At 57.5% G+C, this 16,568-nt stretch overlaps 1 protein-coding gene across 3 annotated transcripts in view; it reads left to right on the top strand.

The window, feature by feature from the left end:
• LRSAM1 (leucine rich repeat and sterile alpha motif containing 1) overlaps positions 1-15,919 on the top strand; it is a 39,292-nt gene extending 23,373 nt beyond the window's left edge. For 2 of the 3 annotated variants that reach the window (XM_059141369.1, XM_059141368.1), the window contains 11 exons: positions 715-785; positions 3,255-3,354; positions 4,795-4,882; positions 5,460-5,534; positions 6,897-6,977; positions 8,470-8,565; positions 10,582-10,680; positions 11,331-11,462; positions 12,563-12,644; positions 14,788-14,936; positions 15,311-15,919. In XM_059141369.1, coding sequence (XP_058997352.1) covers positions 715-785; positions 3,255-3,354; positions 4,795-4,882; positions 5,460-5,534; positions 6,897-6,977; positions 8,470-8,565; positions 10,582-10,680; positions 11,331-11,462; positions 12,563-12,644; positions 14,788-14,936; positions 15,311-15,433 — 1,096 coding nt within the window. In that variant the 3' untranslated portion in view covers positions 15,434-15,919. The remainder of the gene's footprint in view (positions 1-714; positions 786-3,254; positions 3,355-4,794; positions 4,883-5,459; positions 5,535-6,896; positions 6,978-8,469; positions 8,566-10,581; positions 10,681-11,330; positions 11,463-12,562; positions 12,645-14,787; positions 14,937-15,310) is intronic. The other variant, XM_059141370.1, reaches the window with a different exon arrangement.
• Positions 15,920-16,568: the final 649 nt, after the last annotated feature.

Genomic DNA, 16,568 nt, shown 5'->3' with positions numbered 1-16,568 from the left:
TGCTGCTTTCAACCAAGCATACCCCTTCAGAGAGCGGTTCCGTCTGCGCCACGAGGACTAGCTTACCAGGGGGACACAGCCACCACGCAATAGCTTCTTAACATTCATTTTCTGTATCATGGGTGTATCTCCCCGCCAGCAGCCTTGTTCCCAATAGCTGTAGGCTATTTATTGTGTGATTGTACCTGAATTAGTCGTCTGTGACATGTGAGTTCCCAGAGTTTCATAGCGACCACCACTATTCTAGTGACTATCTCCTAAACATACCCAGAGGTATTGATATGAGTATTTGTGGAGGAAATGATCAGACAACCTTCTGATGGGTCTTGCTGCACTGCCTTCCAGAAGACACTTCGCCGGTTCTTGCTCCTCTCAGGCTGCCCCGGTGCTCAGTGCTCCCCGCCCCCCAGCCTGTGGGCGAGATTGGTTATCCGTGATGGACGCCTCTTTCTGGGTGGTTACGGGTCACTTGTATTTAAGCATCCGTGAAGTGGCCATTTTTGTCCTTTGCCCGTTTTCCAAAGGGAATGCTCAGGTCTTGATGCAGGGCTGCCGGCGAGCCGGGGTGGGGCGGGGTGGGGCAGGAGCTTGTCTGGGTGGGCTCAGCCAGGAGGACTTCCCCGAGAAGGTGGCGTTGCTCTGATGGGATTCCCTGTCAGAAGTGTTACATCTGCTGAGTAAATGGATGGATTTTATTAATTTTTTTGTTCCTAGAATAAGGATGGAGCAGTTGATGTCCATAACCCAAGAGGAGACAGAGAACCTGCGGAGACGTGAGATTGCCTGTGAGTGGGGAGGGGTGTAGGGTCCTGGGAACAGAGCTTGTCTGACTCGGGAGGCGGCGAGGGGAGGCCACCTTCTCCCTGTAGGTCAGGTACTATGGGCTCGAGACGGGGCAGTGAAGTCCAGGAGGGCCCTGAGGTCAGGCTCAACCCAGAGCAAGCCATATGACCTCGGGGCCACTATTGGTCCCTAACTCCTTCGAGCCTCTGTGTTTTTATCTGCGAAATGGGGAGAACAGTAATTCTCATTTTGGGTCATTTTGAGGGTCAGATGCTGTGCTGCCTGGCACTGAGTGGGCACTTCGGAGAGGCTGGAGGGTTTCTATTATCAAGAGGTGTGTCGGCCCCTCCTCTGTTGCCCGGAGCTCCCTATCTGGCCATTCCCAAGAAGTGGTCCTGGGGCACCACACTGTGTCCACAGTTGATGGTGGCGGGAGGGGCTCCCTATCTGATCTTGAGCGCTGAAAGCATCAAGCCGTGTGCCAAGGAAATCAGGAGTCTGTTCCTCCTTTTTTAAAATAAGGAATAATTCTTCTTGGCTGGCCCCTGTCCTCCCGAGCCTGGATACTGGAGCCGGGCGCGGTGGGATACTGTGCGCCAGGCCCTGTGCCAAACCCCGTGCGTACACCACTTCCTCTCACTCCCTCCCGATGAGGTGTCATCAATGTCCTTATTTTAAGGTCCCTGTTATCCACCATTTAGAAAGAAAAACTGTGTCTGCATCTCCAAAAGGATGTTTACTAATAAATCAAGTGATTAGGAATAGTGTCAGTACCGAGGACTTTTGTTTTCACCTTTTCAAGCTTCCTTATTGCGTAGCTTTTCAAAAGTGATCATGTACTATTTTTATGACTAAAATAAATTTCCATAAAAATGACATAAAGTCAAGAGAAGGTAATAACCCTTGTTGAGGATGTATGGTATCGGGCTGTCCTGGGCCCTGCCAAAGGGAATATGAATCAGCAGGATCTTTCTGGAGGGCAGAAAGGGTAACTCCTGTCATTCACGGCCTTAAAACTGTGCTCTTTCAAAAATTAATCTTAGGAAATATTCTAATTGCATAAGGATGTTTGAGCAAGGACGTTTATCGTTTAATAATTGCAAAAGAGACCAAACGCCCCAAATAGAGCATTCTCTAAACCTTGGTGATCCGTGTCCTGCAGGAACCTGTGGCCAGTGCCTCACACAGCCACGTGCACGTGGGGAGGCAGTCTCGAAAAGTGAGAAGTGGTGTGGTCAGTGTGGTCACATCGTGATTTTTTTTGTCAGGTTAAATACATGACCTAAACTCTGCTGCTTTAACCACTTGCAGTCGTGCAATTCTGAGGCCCAAAGCACACCTACATTGCTGAGCGGCTGCCACTGTCCAGGCCCAGAGCCTCATCTGCCTGACCGCAGTTCTGTCCCCGATAAACAGATGCTCCATCCCCCTCCCCCAGCCTACGTAGGACCCCATTCCGCTTTCTGTCTCACCAAATCTGATAACACTAAATAACCCTCATAAGCAAGACCCTACAGTATTTGTCATTTCACGACGGGTTTCTTTGACTCAGCAGAATGTCCTCAGGGTTCATCCCTGCTCAGCAGGGGCCAGAATTTTCCTTTTTGAAGGCTGAGTAATATTCCATCTGTGTGCCTCCTCCCTCCCCCCCCCAACTTGTTCATCCGTCTGTTCATGAACACTTGGGTTGTTTCCACCTTCTGGTGTTTGTGACTCCCACTGCTCTGACTGTGGGTGTACAGAAACCTGCTGAGTTGTCTGCTTTCAGTTTTTCATTCCAATTTTTTAAAAAATGCATAAATATGCGTTAGAAATTGACTAGAAGAACATATATCACAGTACCTCTGGGTGATAGGATTATAGAAGATTTTGTGTGTGTGCTGCTTGGTGTTTTATAATTAGCCTTTTCAAGCTTAAGTTACTTCCACAGTTTAAAAATTTTGGCAGGGCGGAGGGGCAACGCCTGGGTGGCTCAGTCAGTTAAGCATCTGACTCTTGGTTTTAGCTCAGGTTATGATCTCTGGGTCGTGAGATCAAGTCCCGCATTGGGCTCCGTGCTCAGCAGAAAGTCTGCTGGGGGGTCCTCTCTGCCACCCCCTCTGCCCCTCTCCTGCTCGCATGCGTGCACGCTCTCCCTCTCCCTCTCTCAAATCTTTTTTTTTTTTTTTTTTAAGATTTTATTTATTTATTTGACAGACAGAGATCACAAGCAGGCAGAGAGGCAGGCAGAGAGAGAGAGGAGGAAGCAGGCTCCCTGCCAAGCAGAGAGCCCGATGCGGGACTCGATCCCAGGACCCTGAGATCATGAGCCGAGCTGAAGGCAGCGGCTTAACCCACTGAGCCACCCAGGCGCCCCTCAAATCTTTTTTTAAAAAAGTGTTTTTTAAGGGTGACTGTGGGGTGGGTGATGAGGTGAACCCACCGAGGTCCCCAGGAGCCGTGGCCCTCAACCCCACCCCCTGTCTCCTCAGCCGCCATGCAGCAGATGCTGACCGAGAGCTGTAAGAGCCGGCTCGTCCAGATGGCCTACGAGTCTCAGAGGCAGAGCTTGGTCCAGCAGGCCTGTTCCAGGTAAGGTAAGGACAGGCTTCCTGGGTTGGGGGCACCAGCTCGGGGCCCAGAACCGTGGGGTGAGCGCTGGGCATTGCGATCCCTGCCCCAACCTTGGTCGTGCGTCGGGCAAGTGGTGACTGCTCTTCATGTCTCCTCATGGACCTGGACCCCACGATTGGGTCAGCAGCTGGTAACGTGACAGCAGTCACTCCCACTTTCTGCACTTCCTGTGAGCCAGGCACTGGGCCAAGGGCTGTGTGTTGGCCTGCTGACTTTCTGAGGGACCGTGTCATTAGCCCTGTATTGCCACCACAGCTCAGGCTCAGAGAGACTCTATGACACACCCACGGAAGCCCAGCCAGCAGGTGGCAGAGCTGGGGTTCAAAGCCAGGCAGAGTGGAAGTGTGCTCTTGACCATGGTGCACACCTTGACCTCCGAGGGTCTGCAAAGGCCGGGGGCGGCATGCCCTGGAGGGGATGGTGAGAGGTTGCTTTCACGCGGGTGACAGCTCTGGGTCTGGCTGGCCAAGTTCACTGCATCACTGTGGGTCAGTCTGTTGAAGAAGCCACACGTGTTGGCACAGCCAGGTGGAGAGGAGAAGAGCTCTTGGTGCTTCAGAGACAGGCCAGGAGCCCTGGTGTTTCTCCCCCTGTCTAGGTGATAGACACAGCTGTCAGCCTCCCTGTGTCCTCACACGTGTGGGGACTTTCTTCCTTTCCTGGTGGTAGAATACGAAGCTTAGTGCGGGCCCTGGCGGCAGATAGACCTGGTCTCAGGTTTCCCCTTCTTCTGTAACTGAAGTGTTGGGTCAGTCCATTTCTCTTCTGCGCCTCAATTTTCTTATCAGAAAAATTGGGATAAGTCACAGTACCTCCCCCTGGAGTGGTTAGAGGGTTTAGCGAGCATGGTGTTTGCCACAAAGGGGGCCAATAAATAACAACTATTATTACGAAACAAACTCAAAACCAAGAATGTGCCAAAGTATGGACCTACGTGGGGCTTCAAGATTTGGATTTTTGTGCCAAAATTACTAGATTTGTTCCAGGATCTAAGAGCAGACCCATGGCTGAGGTGGAAGATGCTGGGGGTGTCGGGTGGGGCATGGATGTCGCTGTCCCAGGTGCAGCTCTCTCAGTCCAAGTGGCCACCTGGGAGGTCATGAGCTCCTTGCTGGTGGAGGTGCGAGGGCCGAAGGCAGGCCACCACTTCAAAGGGCACCGACCGTAGAGGGGATTCCGATGGAGGGGTGGATGAGAGGAGCTAGACACACCGAGTCTGTCTCCTGCCTTCTAAGACAGACTCCATGTCTGTGCCTGGCCCAGGAGGCAGCCCCCAGCAGGTGCTTCTTATTATTATTGAATGAGTACCTGGTTTATCTTGATCTCCAAGGTTCCTGGCACTTGGTAGATGCTCAGAAAACGTTCAGAGCGTGAATTAATTTGCTGTCTTTCTGGCAGCATGGCCGAAATGGATGAGCGGTTCCAGCAGATTCTGTCATGGCAGCAGATGGATCAGAACAAAGCCATCAGCCAGATCCTGCAGGAGGTGAGCCCTTGCCCAGGGCGTGAGGGGAGGGGCTCGAGACGGGCACAGGGAGCCAGAGGCAGAACATGGAAAGTCTGCATGGAGCCCTGTCCTCAGCTTAGAAGACCCAAGAGGCTTAGTATGTTTAGAACTGGCAGACCCTCAGGAGAGGAGGGAGCGAGCAGGGTGGTTTTCTGGCCTCTGAGATCTAGACAAGCCTCCCTCGTGAGGACTTCGGGGCAGGACGTGGTGATCACTCCGTGGAGACGGAGCCCACAGGAGAGCGTCTAGGGCCTTTCGACTTCTCGCTTCCAGACGGCGCCCCTCTGGGCCCCTCGCCTTCCTCGTGAAACAGGGCAGTGAAGGCACCACACCCCCCGTGCGGAAGTTCTGTGCCAGAGAACCTAGTGTCCAGCGCTAGGAAGCCTTGCACAGGGGTTATTTCTAGAATGTGAACAAGTGAGCTGAGGAGTTACGTTCCCTCTGAGACAGAGAGGTCTTCCCTAAAGGATTCTGAGCACATTGTGGGTTTTTCCCTGGCCCGGGCCCCTGGGAACGCGAGGCCCCGGGCAGCCGCCGACCGGTGTCTCCATTGCAGAGCGCCATGCAGAAGGCCGCGTTTGAGGCCCTCCAGGTGAAGAAAGACCTGATGCACCGGCAGATCAGGAACCAGGTGAGGGTTGGGGGTGCGGCCGCCACTGGCCGCCACTGGCCGCCACTGGCCCCCTGCGTGTTTTCCCAGACTGCAGACTGGCCTTCTCACGCGCCAGCTCAGCCATCCCCCTCACCCAACCCCGCACCACCCCTGCAGTGTAACGGGTTCCGCTCCTTCTCAGGATGCCCGTGGGCCACTGCTTGGGCAGCCCCTGCGTCCACCGGGCCCCAGGCAGGAGCCCCTCGCCCGGGCATGCAGTCAGCTCCACCCTGGCGGCCTCCATCAGCTCTGAACCGAGGGAGCCGGGGCTGGTGGGGTGTCTCACCTGGCGGGCAGGGGAGGCCGCCTCGCCTGGAGGGAGCTGTGCTCTGGTCTGGGCTCTGCCGCTGACCCGGCTGTGTTGGGCCCCCTGGGCTTTCCTGAGGGCTGGAGACGGAGGGAGCTTTCAGGCTGCGGGAATGCTCATCGCGTCCTCTTCAGCACACTTTGAATTTTACGTTTTCGCATGGTTTTTTTTCTTTGTATTCTTTTCTCTTTTTTTGGCCCAAACCAACTTAACCTTTTTCTTCCCCTCTTTAATTTCAATCCCACCTTGCCGGACATGAAGCTCATTCCTCTGACCAGGGTTGGTGGGGCCATAGGAACTTAGGGGCAAGGGCCAGAGGGTCACAGGCTCAGGGTGGAGAAGTCACTGGCTGTGGGGTCTGACCCCAGACATCCGCCCTCTGGGTGGTTCTGACGCAGCTGGCCAACCGTTCCCCTTCAGCCCCCGAGCTGGGAGAAGCCTGGGAAAGGGCTCCCTCACCAACCTGCTCTGTGTCCTTGAAGTTACTTAACCTCTCTGAGCCTCCGTTTCCTCATCTGTAAAATGGAGGCAATAATACCTGCTAATAACTAGGGGAGACTCGATGACATGACACAGATGAAGTACACAGCACGAGCCTTGCACACAGAATGTTCTGGAAGCATCAGCTGCCGCCATCGCTATTCTCAGTCCATTACCCTCTGCTCTCCTCTGTGATGGCAGTTAGAGGAAGCGAGAGGCTCCAGCAAGTGCCAGGCTCTGTGAGGACCCATGTCCATTCTGCACTCTGGTCTGAACCTTAAAGGCAGGACCATCTCAATTCCATAAGCCGTGAGCCTCCCTGGAATGGGCCCTCTAAGGCCAGGCCTGTCCATGCCCTGCCCAAGCACTAGGGCCCTGAAACAACTAATTCTTTTAAAGCCCCGCTGAGGGGGTTCCCAAGGCACCCCAGTCCCCTTCATTCCCAGCCCCCACCCCCAAAAGGTCTCTTAGACTCCACTTAGCCTTCAGAGAGCAGCACAGATTTGAACCTTGCTTAATGTGAATAAAAAAACCCTGTTTCGTCTTCTGTTTAGATTAAGTTAATAGAAACTGAGTTATTGCAGCTGACACAGCTGGAGGTAAAGAGGAAGTCCCTGGACACAGAGGCACTCCAGGTATGTAGGGCTCCCAGCCTGCCCCTCCTCCCTGCCTCCCTCCCCGCAGTGCTCCCCAGCAGGCAGGCAGGCTCCTCTGTGGCTATGATGGGAGCACAGCCTGGGGGGCGAGCCCAGCGCAGGCCAACGTTAGGTTCGGGGCAGCCTGTTGCTCAGCAGGAGGGTCAGAGGAAGGAGGGTTTCATTGCCAAGGCTCACCCAGGCCCATCTCCATCTCTGCCTTTTCTTTGTTTTGAAGCAGGGTCACTGCTGAACTCCCCGTGTCTTTAAGCCATGCTTCTGGGGTGCAGGTTCAACTCACGGGCTGACCTTCTCTGGGGAAGGAGCTTTCTTGGTGTCCCAAGGATGTCTGGAGGAGAGGGCCCAGCTGTTACTGTGTCACTCCCTGCAGGTGGCTTCTCTGGGAGCTCTGCCTGGGGGTCCTGCTTATAGAGCGTGGGGGTGGCAGGGCCCAGCAGGCGGCATTCTGGACTGCATGTCTGGGACCTGGGCTTTGTTCTTTGTAGTCAAGCTGTGTGTCCTGGGCAGGTGGGGAAAGAGGGCTGGACCTTACCCTGCTTTGATCTCCGCCCACATGTTCGAAAGCAGACGGATCAATGGTGTGGGAGGACCTGGGCCCCATATCAGGCTTCTGAGCAGAGCCTTCTGTCTGTCCCTGTGTCTGTCTGTCCTCAGCAGAGAAGTCTTGAATTGTCCCATGGCTTCTCAACTCAGTGAAAGTGTGCCAAGGTCTATGATCCTAGTCTCAGGTCTGCCACAGATGTGCTATGTGACCCAAGGCTGGTCACTTCCCCTCCTAGGCCTCCATTTCTCCCTTCCGCAACAGGAACTCCTCTTCCAGGCCCAGCCTGTGTCCTAGGGCCATCACACTGGGGCGAGCTAGCCAATGCAAAGCCCTTTGTGAGCCTTGCCATGGTCTTAGAGATGAGGGGAGGGGGAGCTATCAGAGAAGATGCAGCCCTGTGCTTGGCAGGTGCCCATGTCCCCTGCCTGTCAGAGCTTGTGGGGCTCCCATGTGGGGGCCTCCATGGGTTTCTAAGAGTAAGAAACAAGTGAGGACACAAGTGAGGACCACACTCCAGTTTGCATGTGCCTCCATCTGGGTAGAACCTTCCAGACCCACGTTGGGTTACACGCCAACCCTCCTTGCCTGTGCTTCCGCCCACATGCTCTGTAGTCCGTGAGATTGCAGTCATGTACCTGCGGCTTGTCATTGCCTTTGTTTGCTGTTTCTTACCATTCCATTGTCATCGGTCACTAGATCCCACACCTGGCCTGACCCCCACGGGATGAAGATGAGGAGGGGATGCCCGGGCAATGGGGCCCCTCGCCTCTGTCCCCCAACCCTCTGCCTAGTTGAGTTGGACCCACTGTGGGATCCCAGCTGCCTTCTGGGAAATGAAGGGGGGGATCCCGCCACCCGCTGGCAGGGGGGCTACTGGCTCCAGAGCGGTGAGCTTCCAGCGGCACTGGGCGTGCTCTTATGTTGCAGGAGGTGATCGCCGAGCAGCGCTGGGCCCTGAGCTCCCTGCTCCAGCAGCTGCTCAAGGAAAAGACACGGCGAGAGGAAGAGCTCCGGGAAATTCTGGTGCGCTTGGCTTCTGCGTTCCATATCACACATGGGTTCGCTTTCCCCCCACACCTTCTCGCCATTCTTAGAGGTGCTTTTGTTATTTGAGTAACAGTTGCTCATCAAAGAAAAGATGGGACACACGAAGGAACGACTCTTCTGAGAGTTCTCTGATGCTGACGTTCTGATTGTTTTCTGAGCCCCACGATGCATATTTACAGCTGCGCACGCGTGTGTCCTGTAAACATAAGAGGGCACGCGCTCCGAGCCCGCTCATTTGCATCCGTTCTCGTCGTGTCCCTCACATGTCCTCTACCTGCTTCCTGGCTGCATTCGGGGGGGCCACCCTAGCCCGTTGCCAAACATTCAGACTACTTCCAGCTCTTTACTTTTCTAAGGAATGCTCTCTGTCTTTGTAGCTAAGTATCAAGAGCAGTCATGAGTATTTATTCTAAACCAATGCCCGGGAGAGAACTTTGTGTCAAGGGCAGGCTGTTTCGTAAGCTTTTTTTTAAGATTTGTATTTATTTATTTGACAGAGATCACAAGTAGGCAGAGAGGCAGCCAGAGAGAGCCGGAGGGGAAGCAGGCTCCCCGCCGAGCAGACAGCCCGATGTGGGGCTCGATCCCAGGACCCTGCGACCATGACCTGAGCCGAAGGCAGAGGCTTTAACCCACTGAGCCACCCAGGCGCCCCTGTCTCATAAGCTTTTGACAGGCTGTACCCAAGTGGGTTTGACTCTGGTACATTGTCAGGGTGGCAGAGCCCCATTTAGAGGGAGCAGGTAGGAATCATTTCCTCCAGACCCCGTGTGCATCGGAGCACTGGGGACAGAGTCCAGGGCTCAGGCTGTCAATCCTATGGTGTCATTAAGGCTCCAGGTCGTCTCTGAGCTCCGTTGTGGGCGGAACCCTGTGCAGAAAGCAGGGAAGAGTGAGACCAGCTTCATAGCCCCACACTAGCCCCTGTGGTGTGCGTGGGCCGATCAGAAGCTGCCCATTGCTCGTGGTGCCCTGCTGCCGTCGCCTGCAAACCGTATTAACACGCCAACACACGTTAGCATGGCGCGTCAGTGGCCGTGTGCTCTGGCCTGTGCTCCCACCCTCCAGGGCCCTCAGAGCACTCATCACCCAGGGGAGGAAGCCTCACCTCAGCAGGCCTTGACAGGGTCATGGGCACCAGAAGAGAGCTGTGTCCACAACCTTCGGAGGGCCACAGCTCGGCAAGGTCTGGGAGGGATGACCAGAGGACAGTTGGTCCCCAAGGCCTGTGCAGAAATCTCAATGCCCACATCTCCTCTGGCCCCCAGGGTGTGGCTGCAATCCTTGCTTGCTCAGAGCACAGTTCCCCAAGCAACACAGGCCTGGGTCCAAGTCCTGGCCTGACCCTGGGCAGGTTCCTAATCACTCTGAACCTCCCTTTGCTCACCCTGGAAGTCAGACCCCCTCATGGAGCTGGCGAATTCAGGAAACTGGGTGCATAGCGGGCTCTGGCCCATAGCGTCCTGAAAATTGTAGCGGCTGCTGATGCTGTTTGTGTCATTGGTTCGGGGCACTGGCCTCAGCACCTGGAGCCACGTGAGGCCAGAGCAGGCGTCGCTGACTACTTGTGCGCGGCGGAATGAAGGGCTCCGTTTCAGTAGCATGTCCGTCATTCTCCAGCTCTGTCAGAAGGGTGAAGCCCACTCCAGATGCTCATATTGTCCTTAGAATCCTGTGTCTCTCCCTGCTTGTCACCGGAGCGTGAGCCCAAGCAGGGGCCCGCAGGGCCTGGTGGCAGGCGCCCGGAGCCCAGAGTCGGGCCTCAAGCACAGGTGTGCCCGGCTGAGATTGTTCGCGGCAGGAAGCTGGGGTCGAGGCACTTCCTGCCTTTCCCAGATCAGCAGTTTAAGTGGTGAGACCGCGGTGGCTGCGACAGTTCTCTGTTGAAAGCAAGTGCACTCCGCCAGCCGGAGGCTCGGTCCCGATCGTCACTGTCATTACAGTTTTTACTTACTGACTCGTAACTAATGATGCCGACTTTGTCCTTGGCAGACAGAGTTAGAAGCCAAAAGCGAAACCAAGCAGGAAAACTACTGGCTGATTCAGTATCAACGGCTTTTGAACCAGAAACCCTTGTCCTTGAAGCTGCAGGTAAGGATGCTGGCCTCCACCGTCTCGGAGAGCCTCCCGCGCCTCGGGGTGCCCGCTGCTTGAGCTTTCTGGTTCCGTTCTGTTCACGTTTCCGGTGACTAGCGTGCCAGGTCCTGTGCTAGGCCCTGGCGGGGACAGAAAAGGGAGAGCGGTGCCTTCCTTCTGGTGTGGGGCAGAGCCCGTGTGCGCAGCGGCGGGGGGAGGCCACAGGAGCCTCCTGCAAACCCCCCCCGCCCCCCCGCCGTGGGCAGAACGGATGGGGTCCTCCCGCCCCCCAGCACACACTGGGTTTTTGTTTTTTAATGCAAATGAAGTCCTTTTCTGTACACACTGTTGTGGCAAACTGTTTTTTTTCTCCTAACGATAACGACGGGCAGTTCTCCAGCCACACACGTAGTAGGTCATCCTATCGTTTCCAAACAAGTGCGTAGTATTTAGTATCTGAATTTGCCCTCGTTGATTTGAACAGGTAGACGGGCCATGCACTTCCTTGCGTCTTTATCTCTGTGCTCACATCGTTTTTGTAGGAAAAGTTGCAGGGAAGTGTTTTGTATATTCTATTAAATGTGTTCAGAGCCTCGATTTGTTGCTGTAAATAACGAGGCCATGTTGGTGGCGTGGTCAGCTTCTCCCCTGGGTCTGTCCTGCAGGAGGAGGGCCTGGAGCGCCAGCTGGCCGCCCTCCTGGTGGATCTCTCGGCGGAACACTACCTGCCCCTGTTCGCCCACCACCGCATCTCGCTGGACACGCTGAGCCGCATGAGCCCTGCCGACCTGGCCAAGGTGAGGCGGCAGCCCCTTGGGGCAGGTGGAGGGCTGAGTGAGGCCGCTGTCCAGGCCGCTGGGGTCAGCTTGCCCTCCTGCTGCTCTGGGTGCCGCCTTCTGTGAACCGGTGTTCCGGGGCCCCCGTGCTTCCTCACAAGCCAGAACACCCACCATGTGGGTCCCTGGCGCCCTGGGGGTAACCTGCACACCCTCTGCCTGACCCCAGACTACTCCCCCCACTCACACTGGACCTTCACGTTGTAGGCCCAGGACGAGTCTTTGGAGGTTGTCGGGTCTGGCCCTGGCCCGCCCCCACCTTCGCAGCCCTCTTAAGGACAGCACTGCCTGAGCCTGTGGCCCTCCTGGGTGGAGGCTGAACTCCGGCTTGTGTTAGTTCTTTTACTCTTCGAAAGAGCCGGATGACGAGGACAGCCCACAGCCCCGTAGCACTCGCCAGTGCCAGGCACTGTTCTGAGGGCTTTTCCCATGCCAACCCCCCAACAGGCCAGTGAGGCGGGTATCCTCTTTGTCGTTTCTCAGAGGAGGAAGTGCTGACACGGCCAGGTGGTAGCTTGCCCCAAGTCACCCAGCAGTCAGGTCTCGAGCATGGGTGGTCTGGTCCCAGAGGCCATGCTGTCTGTCACTCTGCCATGTGGCCTGTCCTTGACCCAGAAACTGATGGGTCACACACAGGGACTGTGTCACCCGAGGGTCTGTGACACTGCCGCTTCTTAGCAGCTCGATCTCAATGGGAACTCCCTGCCCCTTCCTGTGAACTCTGACTGTGGGTCCTGACTCCCCTGTTGTCGCGGGGGGACGTGTGGTCTCACAAGTGAAGCCATCAGCAGGGTCCCTGCCCCAGTGCAGGGCAAGCCCATGCTAAACCATGGCTCTTACCGGTGTTCCCTTTGGGGTCTCAGTGTCCCTCCCTGCCCCTTGGTCACCTTCACAGCTAGGGTGCTGCACTGCCGCATGCTGACCCGGGGGCCCAGGCCTCCACATTTCCAGGTGAAGGTGCCAGAAGCCAGGAAGGTGGTGGTCCTGGTGGCTCTGCCCTGGCTAGCGAGCTCCCAGCCCACCTCCCAGGCCCTAACTTGCTCTTCCTTGAACTGTGGCAGGTGGGCGTCTCGGAAGCTGGCCTGCAGCACGAGATCCTGCGGAGGGTGCGGGAGCTGCTGGCCGCAGCCAGGATCCGGCCAGGTACCCGTATGGGGCATCTCCTGAGCAGAGGCCCCAGGCTCACTGTGAACTGTGCTCAAGGGGCTGGGGGCTGGGTCTCAGGACGAGATGTAAGGGCTGGTTCTAGCCCCTACCAGTCCTTAAGGCTTCCTCCTAAAGGAATAGCTTTTCCAAATGGAAAAAAACAGGCCATAAAAATGGGTGTGTGGGGGGTGGGGGGGAAGAGGGAGAAGCTTCCTTCTGGTGCCTGTCCTATAACCTTCCCTAAAGCTACTGTACGGACACTGGGAGCCGCACACCGTGGGCCCTGGCACAGAGGGAAAAAGCAGCCATACCAGTGCCTGACACTGTGCCTGGAGCAGGCCTGCCGTGTGGACGTGGAAGGATGTTTGTGATGACGTGCGAAGGGGTAAAGGTGGCTCGTGAAGGCACTCCTACCTGTGTCTGGAGGCCCGGGAAACCTCGCTGCTGTCCTGACATCGGAGTGGATGTGGGAGGCAGGGGCTCCCGTGGGCTGAGCACCCCCCAGGCGCTGGGCATTTGCCGACCACCGCACCTGCCCCGTGGCGTGGCGCCGTGTCAGCCCCGTGAGGCGACTGCTGCTGTTCTCATTTGACGGAGGAGGAAACGGAGAAGTTAATGTGTTTCCCATAATGGCACACAGCTGGCCGATGGCTGGGCCGCTGAGCTTCATGCCTCCCCCGAGAAGAGGCCGAGTGGGCTTGAGACGGGAGGGAGTCGGGCAGGGACCGAAGGAGAGGGCATGCCTGGGCTGCGGGGCTGGCGAGCCCACGACAGCGCCGTCTCCGGCCGGGGCGGCTCAGGACAGGGCAGATTGCAGGGGTGAGGCAGGAGCTGGTTGCTGGTGGGGAGGAGGAGGTCCCTAGGTGTCTGGGCCGGCGGCTGTGTCCTGTCCACAGGCTCCAGCTTTCCAGAAAATTTTATTCCAGGGACATTGGCCCAACCTAAAAAATGCATTTAACTAATAGTTCTGTAATAGCAAGTAATGTATGAAATGGACCCTTCCTCCCCTGCCGGTTTTCCCCAGCACTGCTACCTTCCTCCTGTCACACTGCAGTCCGGGTAAGTTTGGCATCAGGAGCTGGGGGCCCCCTCCTGGCAGACAAACGTCCTTCACTCTGAGCCCCTCAGATGATGGTTGCCTCCCACCATCTCCCAAAATATCCCCAGGGCTAGCAGGAGCCAGAAGCGACCAGCAGGTCCTTCCCCATCGAGGCTGCTTACAGCTTCTTCCTGGCGCCGCCCAGCTGCAGGGAGGCTGAGTGGACCGGCTCCTCCTCGGCTGCAGAAGGGGCGGGGGACCTTCGGTCCTTGTCCTGGCATCCTCTTCCTGCTCCCAGAACTCGCTTGGTGTCACGTTAAACACGGAAGAACCCTTTACAGTGATGGCTTGGGGGCACCATGGTACCTTCAGAAAGCCTAGTGTTGTAACAGCCTTTAAAAAAGAAAATCTTCAGGCTTTTCCAGTTATGAAAACTCCTAATTCAAACCACAGGGTAGATGGAAAAAGCTGAACCGAGATCAGGTTGGCGTCGGGGATGGAGAGGACTCAGGGCTGTGGTGTACGTTGTGTGATCATGAAAGATGGTTTGTAAGGGCTGATTCTGATGCGCTGCTCTTGGGCCCCGCGCAGGGGATGCCTGCTCTAGGGCGGTGAGGGGCAGCCTTGGGGCCTTCTCATTCCTCTCCAGGCTCCTGGGTGGTCTCCTGGGAGACCTGGTAGAGAAGCTGTGAGCACAGCCCCTGTCCCCCAACAGAGCCCCTTACCAAGGGCTCCTGCCCCATGGCTCTGGTGGCAGGGGGTTGGCGGGTGGGGGGTCCGTTAGTCTCCGGCAAACGGCTGCTCTTCCATGAAAGCAACAAGGCCTCCCTGTAGGGTCGCTGTGAAGGATCCGGGCAATGGTCCGGGGTTAGAGGCCCCAGGTCACCAGCACTGTGGCCTGCCCTGCCCGCGAGCCCGCACTCCTGTCTGACAGATGGGGAATGAGGCTCAGAAGCAATAAGGGGGCCCTTAGCCCTCCTGTGGGATCTGAGTGTCCCACCTTGGCGCACTGCACTCAGCAGGCAGAGCCAGGGGACCCCCTGCGGGGTTGGGATCATGGGGACATGACCCTGGCTCAGCCTGTCCCTCTGGTCCCCACAGAGCTGCCGAACCCACCCAAGGGTGAGGCCCTTGGAGCCCTGGAGGTGCCCACTGCCCCCGAGGAGCTTCCCGAGCCCACGACCCCGTCTGCTCCCCCCGTGGAGCTGGAGATGCCGACCTCGGAATGCGTCGTGTGCCTGGAGCGGGAGGTAAGTCTGGGGCAGTGGCCCTGCCCCCTCCCCGCCCCGTTTGCTCTACCGAGCGGGCTGTACCGAGCAGCCTTGAACAGGCTAGGAGCACATCCTCGGTTATCTGCTCGGGGGAAGTCCTGCCAAGAGGAAGTGCTCCAGGACAGCCTCCAGGTCCAGCAGCAGGGCGGGTTAGACCCACCATGGTCTCCTGGGCAGCTCTTAGGCGCGGAGGGTGCAAGAGAGGTGGCCGGGAGAGACTCGTGTGCCCCTGGGATGGGGCGTGAGGACCGTGGTAGCAGGTTCTGAGGGTAAGGGACAGCAGGCGGTCCGGGGCCTCCATCACCGAGGACAGGCAGGGGCGGGACCCAGACGCGCCCACGGTCTCTCCTCAGGCCCAGATGATCTTCCTCAACTGCGGCCACGTCTGCTGCTGTCACCAGTGCTGCCAGCCCCTGCGCACGTGCCCGCTGTGCCGCCAGGAGATCGCGCAGTGCCTGCGGCTCTACCACAGCTGAGTCCCAGCCACCCCCTGGGGCCCCGCGCTCCAGCCCACCTGACCCTGACTCCTGCTCTGCTTGAGACCACCCCCCTCCACCCCAGGGCCCTTCCTCACGACCTGGGAGCAGCCCCCCTTCCTGTCCAAGCACACCTGGGCTGGGGAGGGGGCCGGTCCTGGCCTCGGGCACTTCCCAGCAGTCCGACCGTGGCAGGTTACAGCGCTCGGCGGCCCTCCGGGAGCCTAAGTGTCCTCATCAGGGTAACAAGGACAGTGCCGTCCCCCTCTGTCGGGTGGTGGAAGTGTGGGAGGGCCCTGGCCGAGTGCGGAGCGGGTGTGTGGCGTCCCCCCCAGACTGCCATGGGCCGGCCTCAGATGGACTTGCCGGTGCATGCGGAGTGCAGGCCTTGTGCCACGGTCCACGCCGGCCCCTCCTGACTCTGCTCTCCAGATCTGCCTCTCCTGACCCGAAGCAGGAATGTCAGTAAACCCACCTCCAGCCTGATCCTTGAGTCCTCGCTGGGGCCTGCTGGGGCCTGGTGGGGCCGGGGCAGAGGAGGGGGTTAGGGCTGGGGGAGCGGGGGAGGGCTTTAGCTCAATCAGAGGGAGTGGGGAGAGGTGGGAGAGGCCTTCCCCAATGCCAAGTTATCCAGATCGGCCCTCATTACAGGGGGACAGACCGACGGGCTCCGAGCAGGGCGTGGAGAGTCCGCGGAGCAGGTTGGGGGTGGGTGTGGGTGTGTGCGTGTGCGTGTGCAGGGCGTGGAGAGTCCGCGGAGCAGCAGGTTGGGGGGTGTGTGTGTGTGTGTTGTTGTTGTTGTTGTTGTTGTTGTTTTCGGGGTGGGTGGTGCACTCCCTCACTGCGATCCCAGAGAAGAGCCAAGGGCCCAGTGCCCGGGAGCCCGACACAGCGGCGCTGGGGCTGAGCCCGGGACTCCTATCTCGACTCCAAGAGCCCGGCAGTTGTGCGGGTTATTCATTGCACAATTCTAGGACCCGTGCCCCCTCACTTGCTTAGAGCTGCACATTTATTGTGTAAGTTCGGGCACAACCAAGGGCAGCTTGCTTTGGGCTAGAGGTGGGTCTCTGGGGGCACCTGGGCTCTGCCTCCAGCTAACTCTGACCCTGGCCTGCCTTCCAGACTCCTTTCCCCA

This window comes from Mustela lutreola, chromosome 12 (genome assembly GCF_030435805.1).
Source record: "Mustela lutreola isolate mMusLut2 chromosome 12, mMusLut2.pri, whole genome shotgun sequence".
Classification (NCBI taxonomy): domain Eukaryota; kingdom Metazoa; phylum Chordata; class Mammalia; order Carnivora; family Mustelidae; genus Mustela; species Mustela lutreola.
Note: the sequence above shows the minus strand (reverse complement) of the source record. Positions and strands in the feature narration are given on the sequence as shown.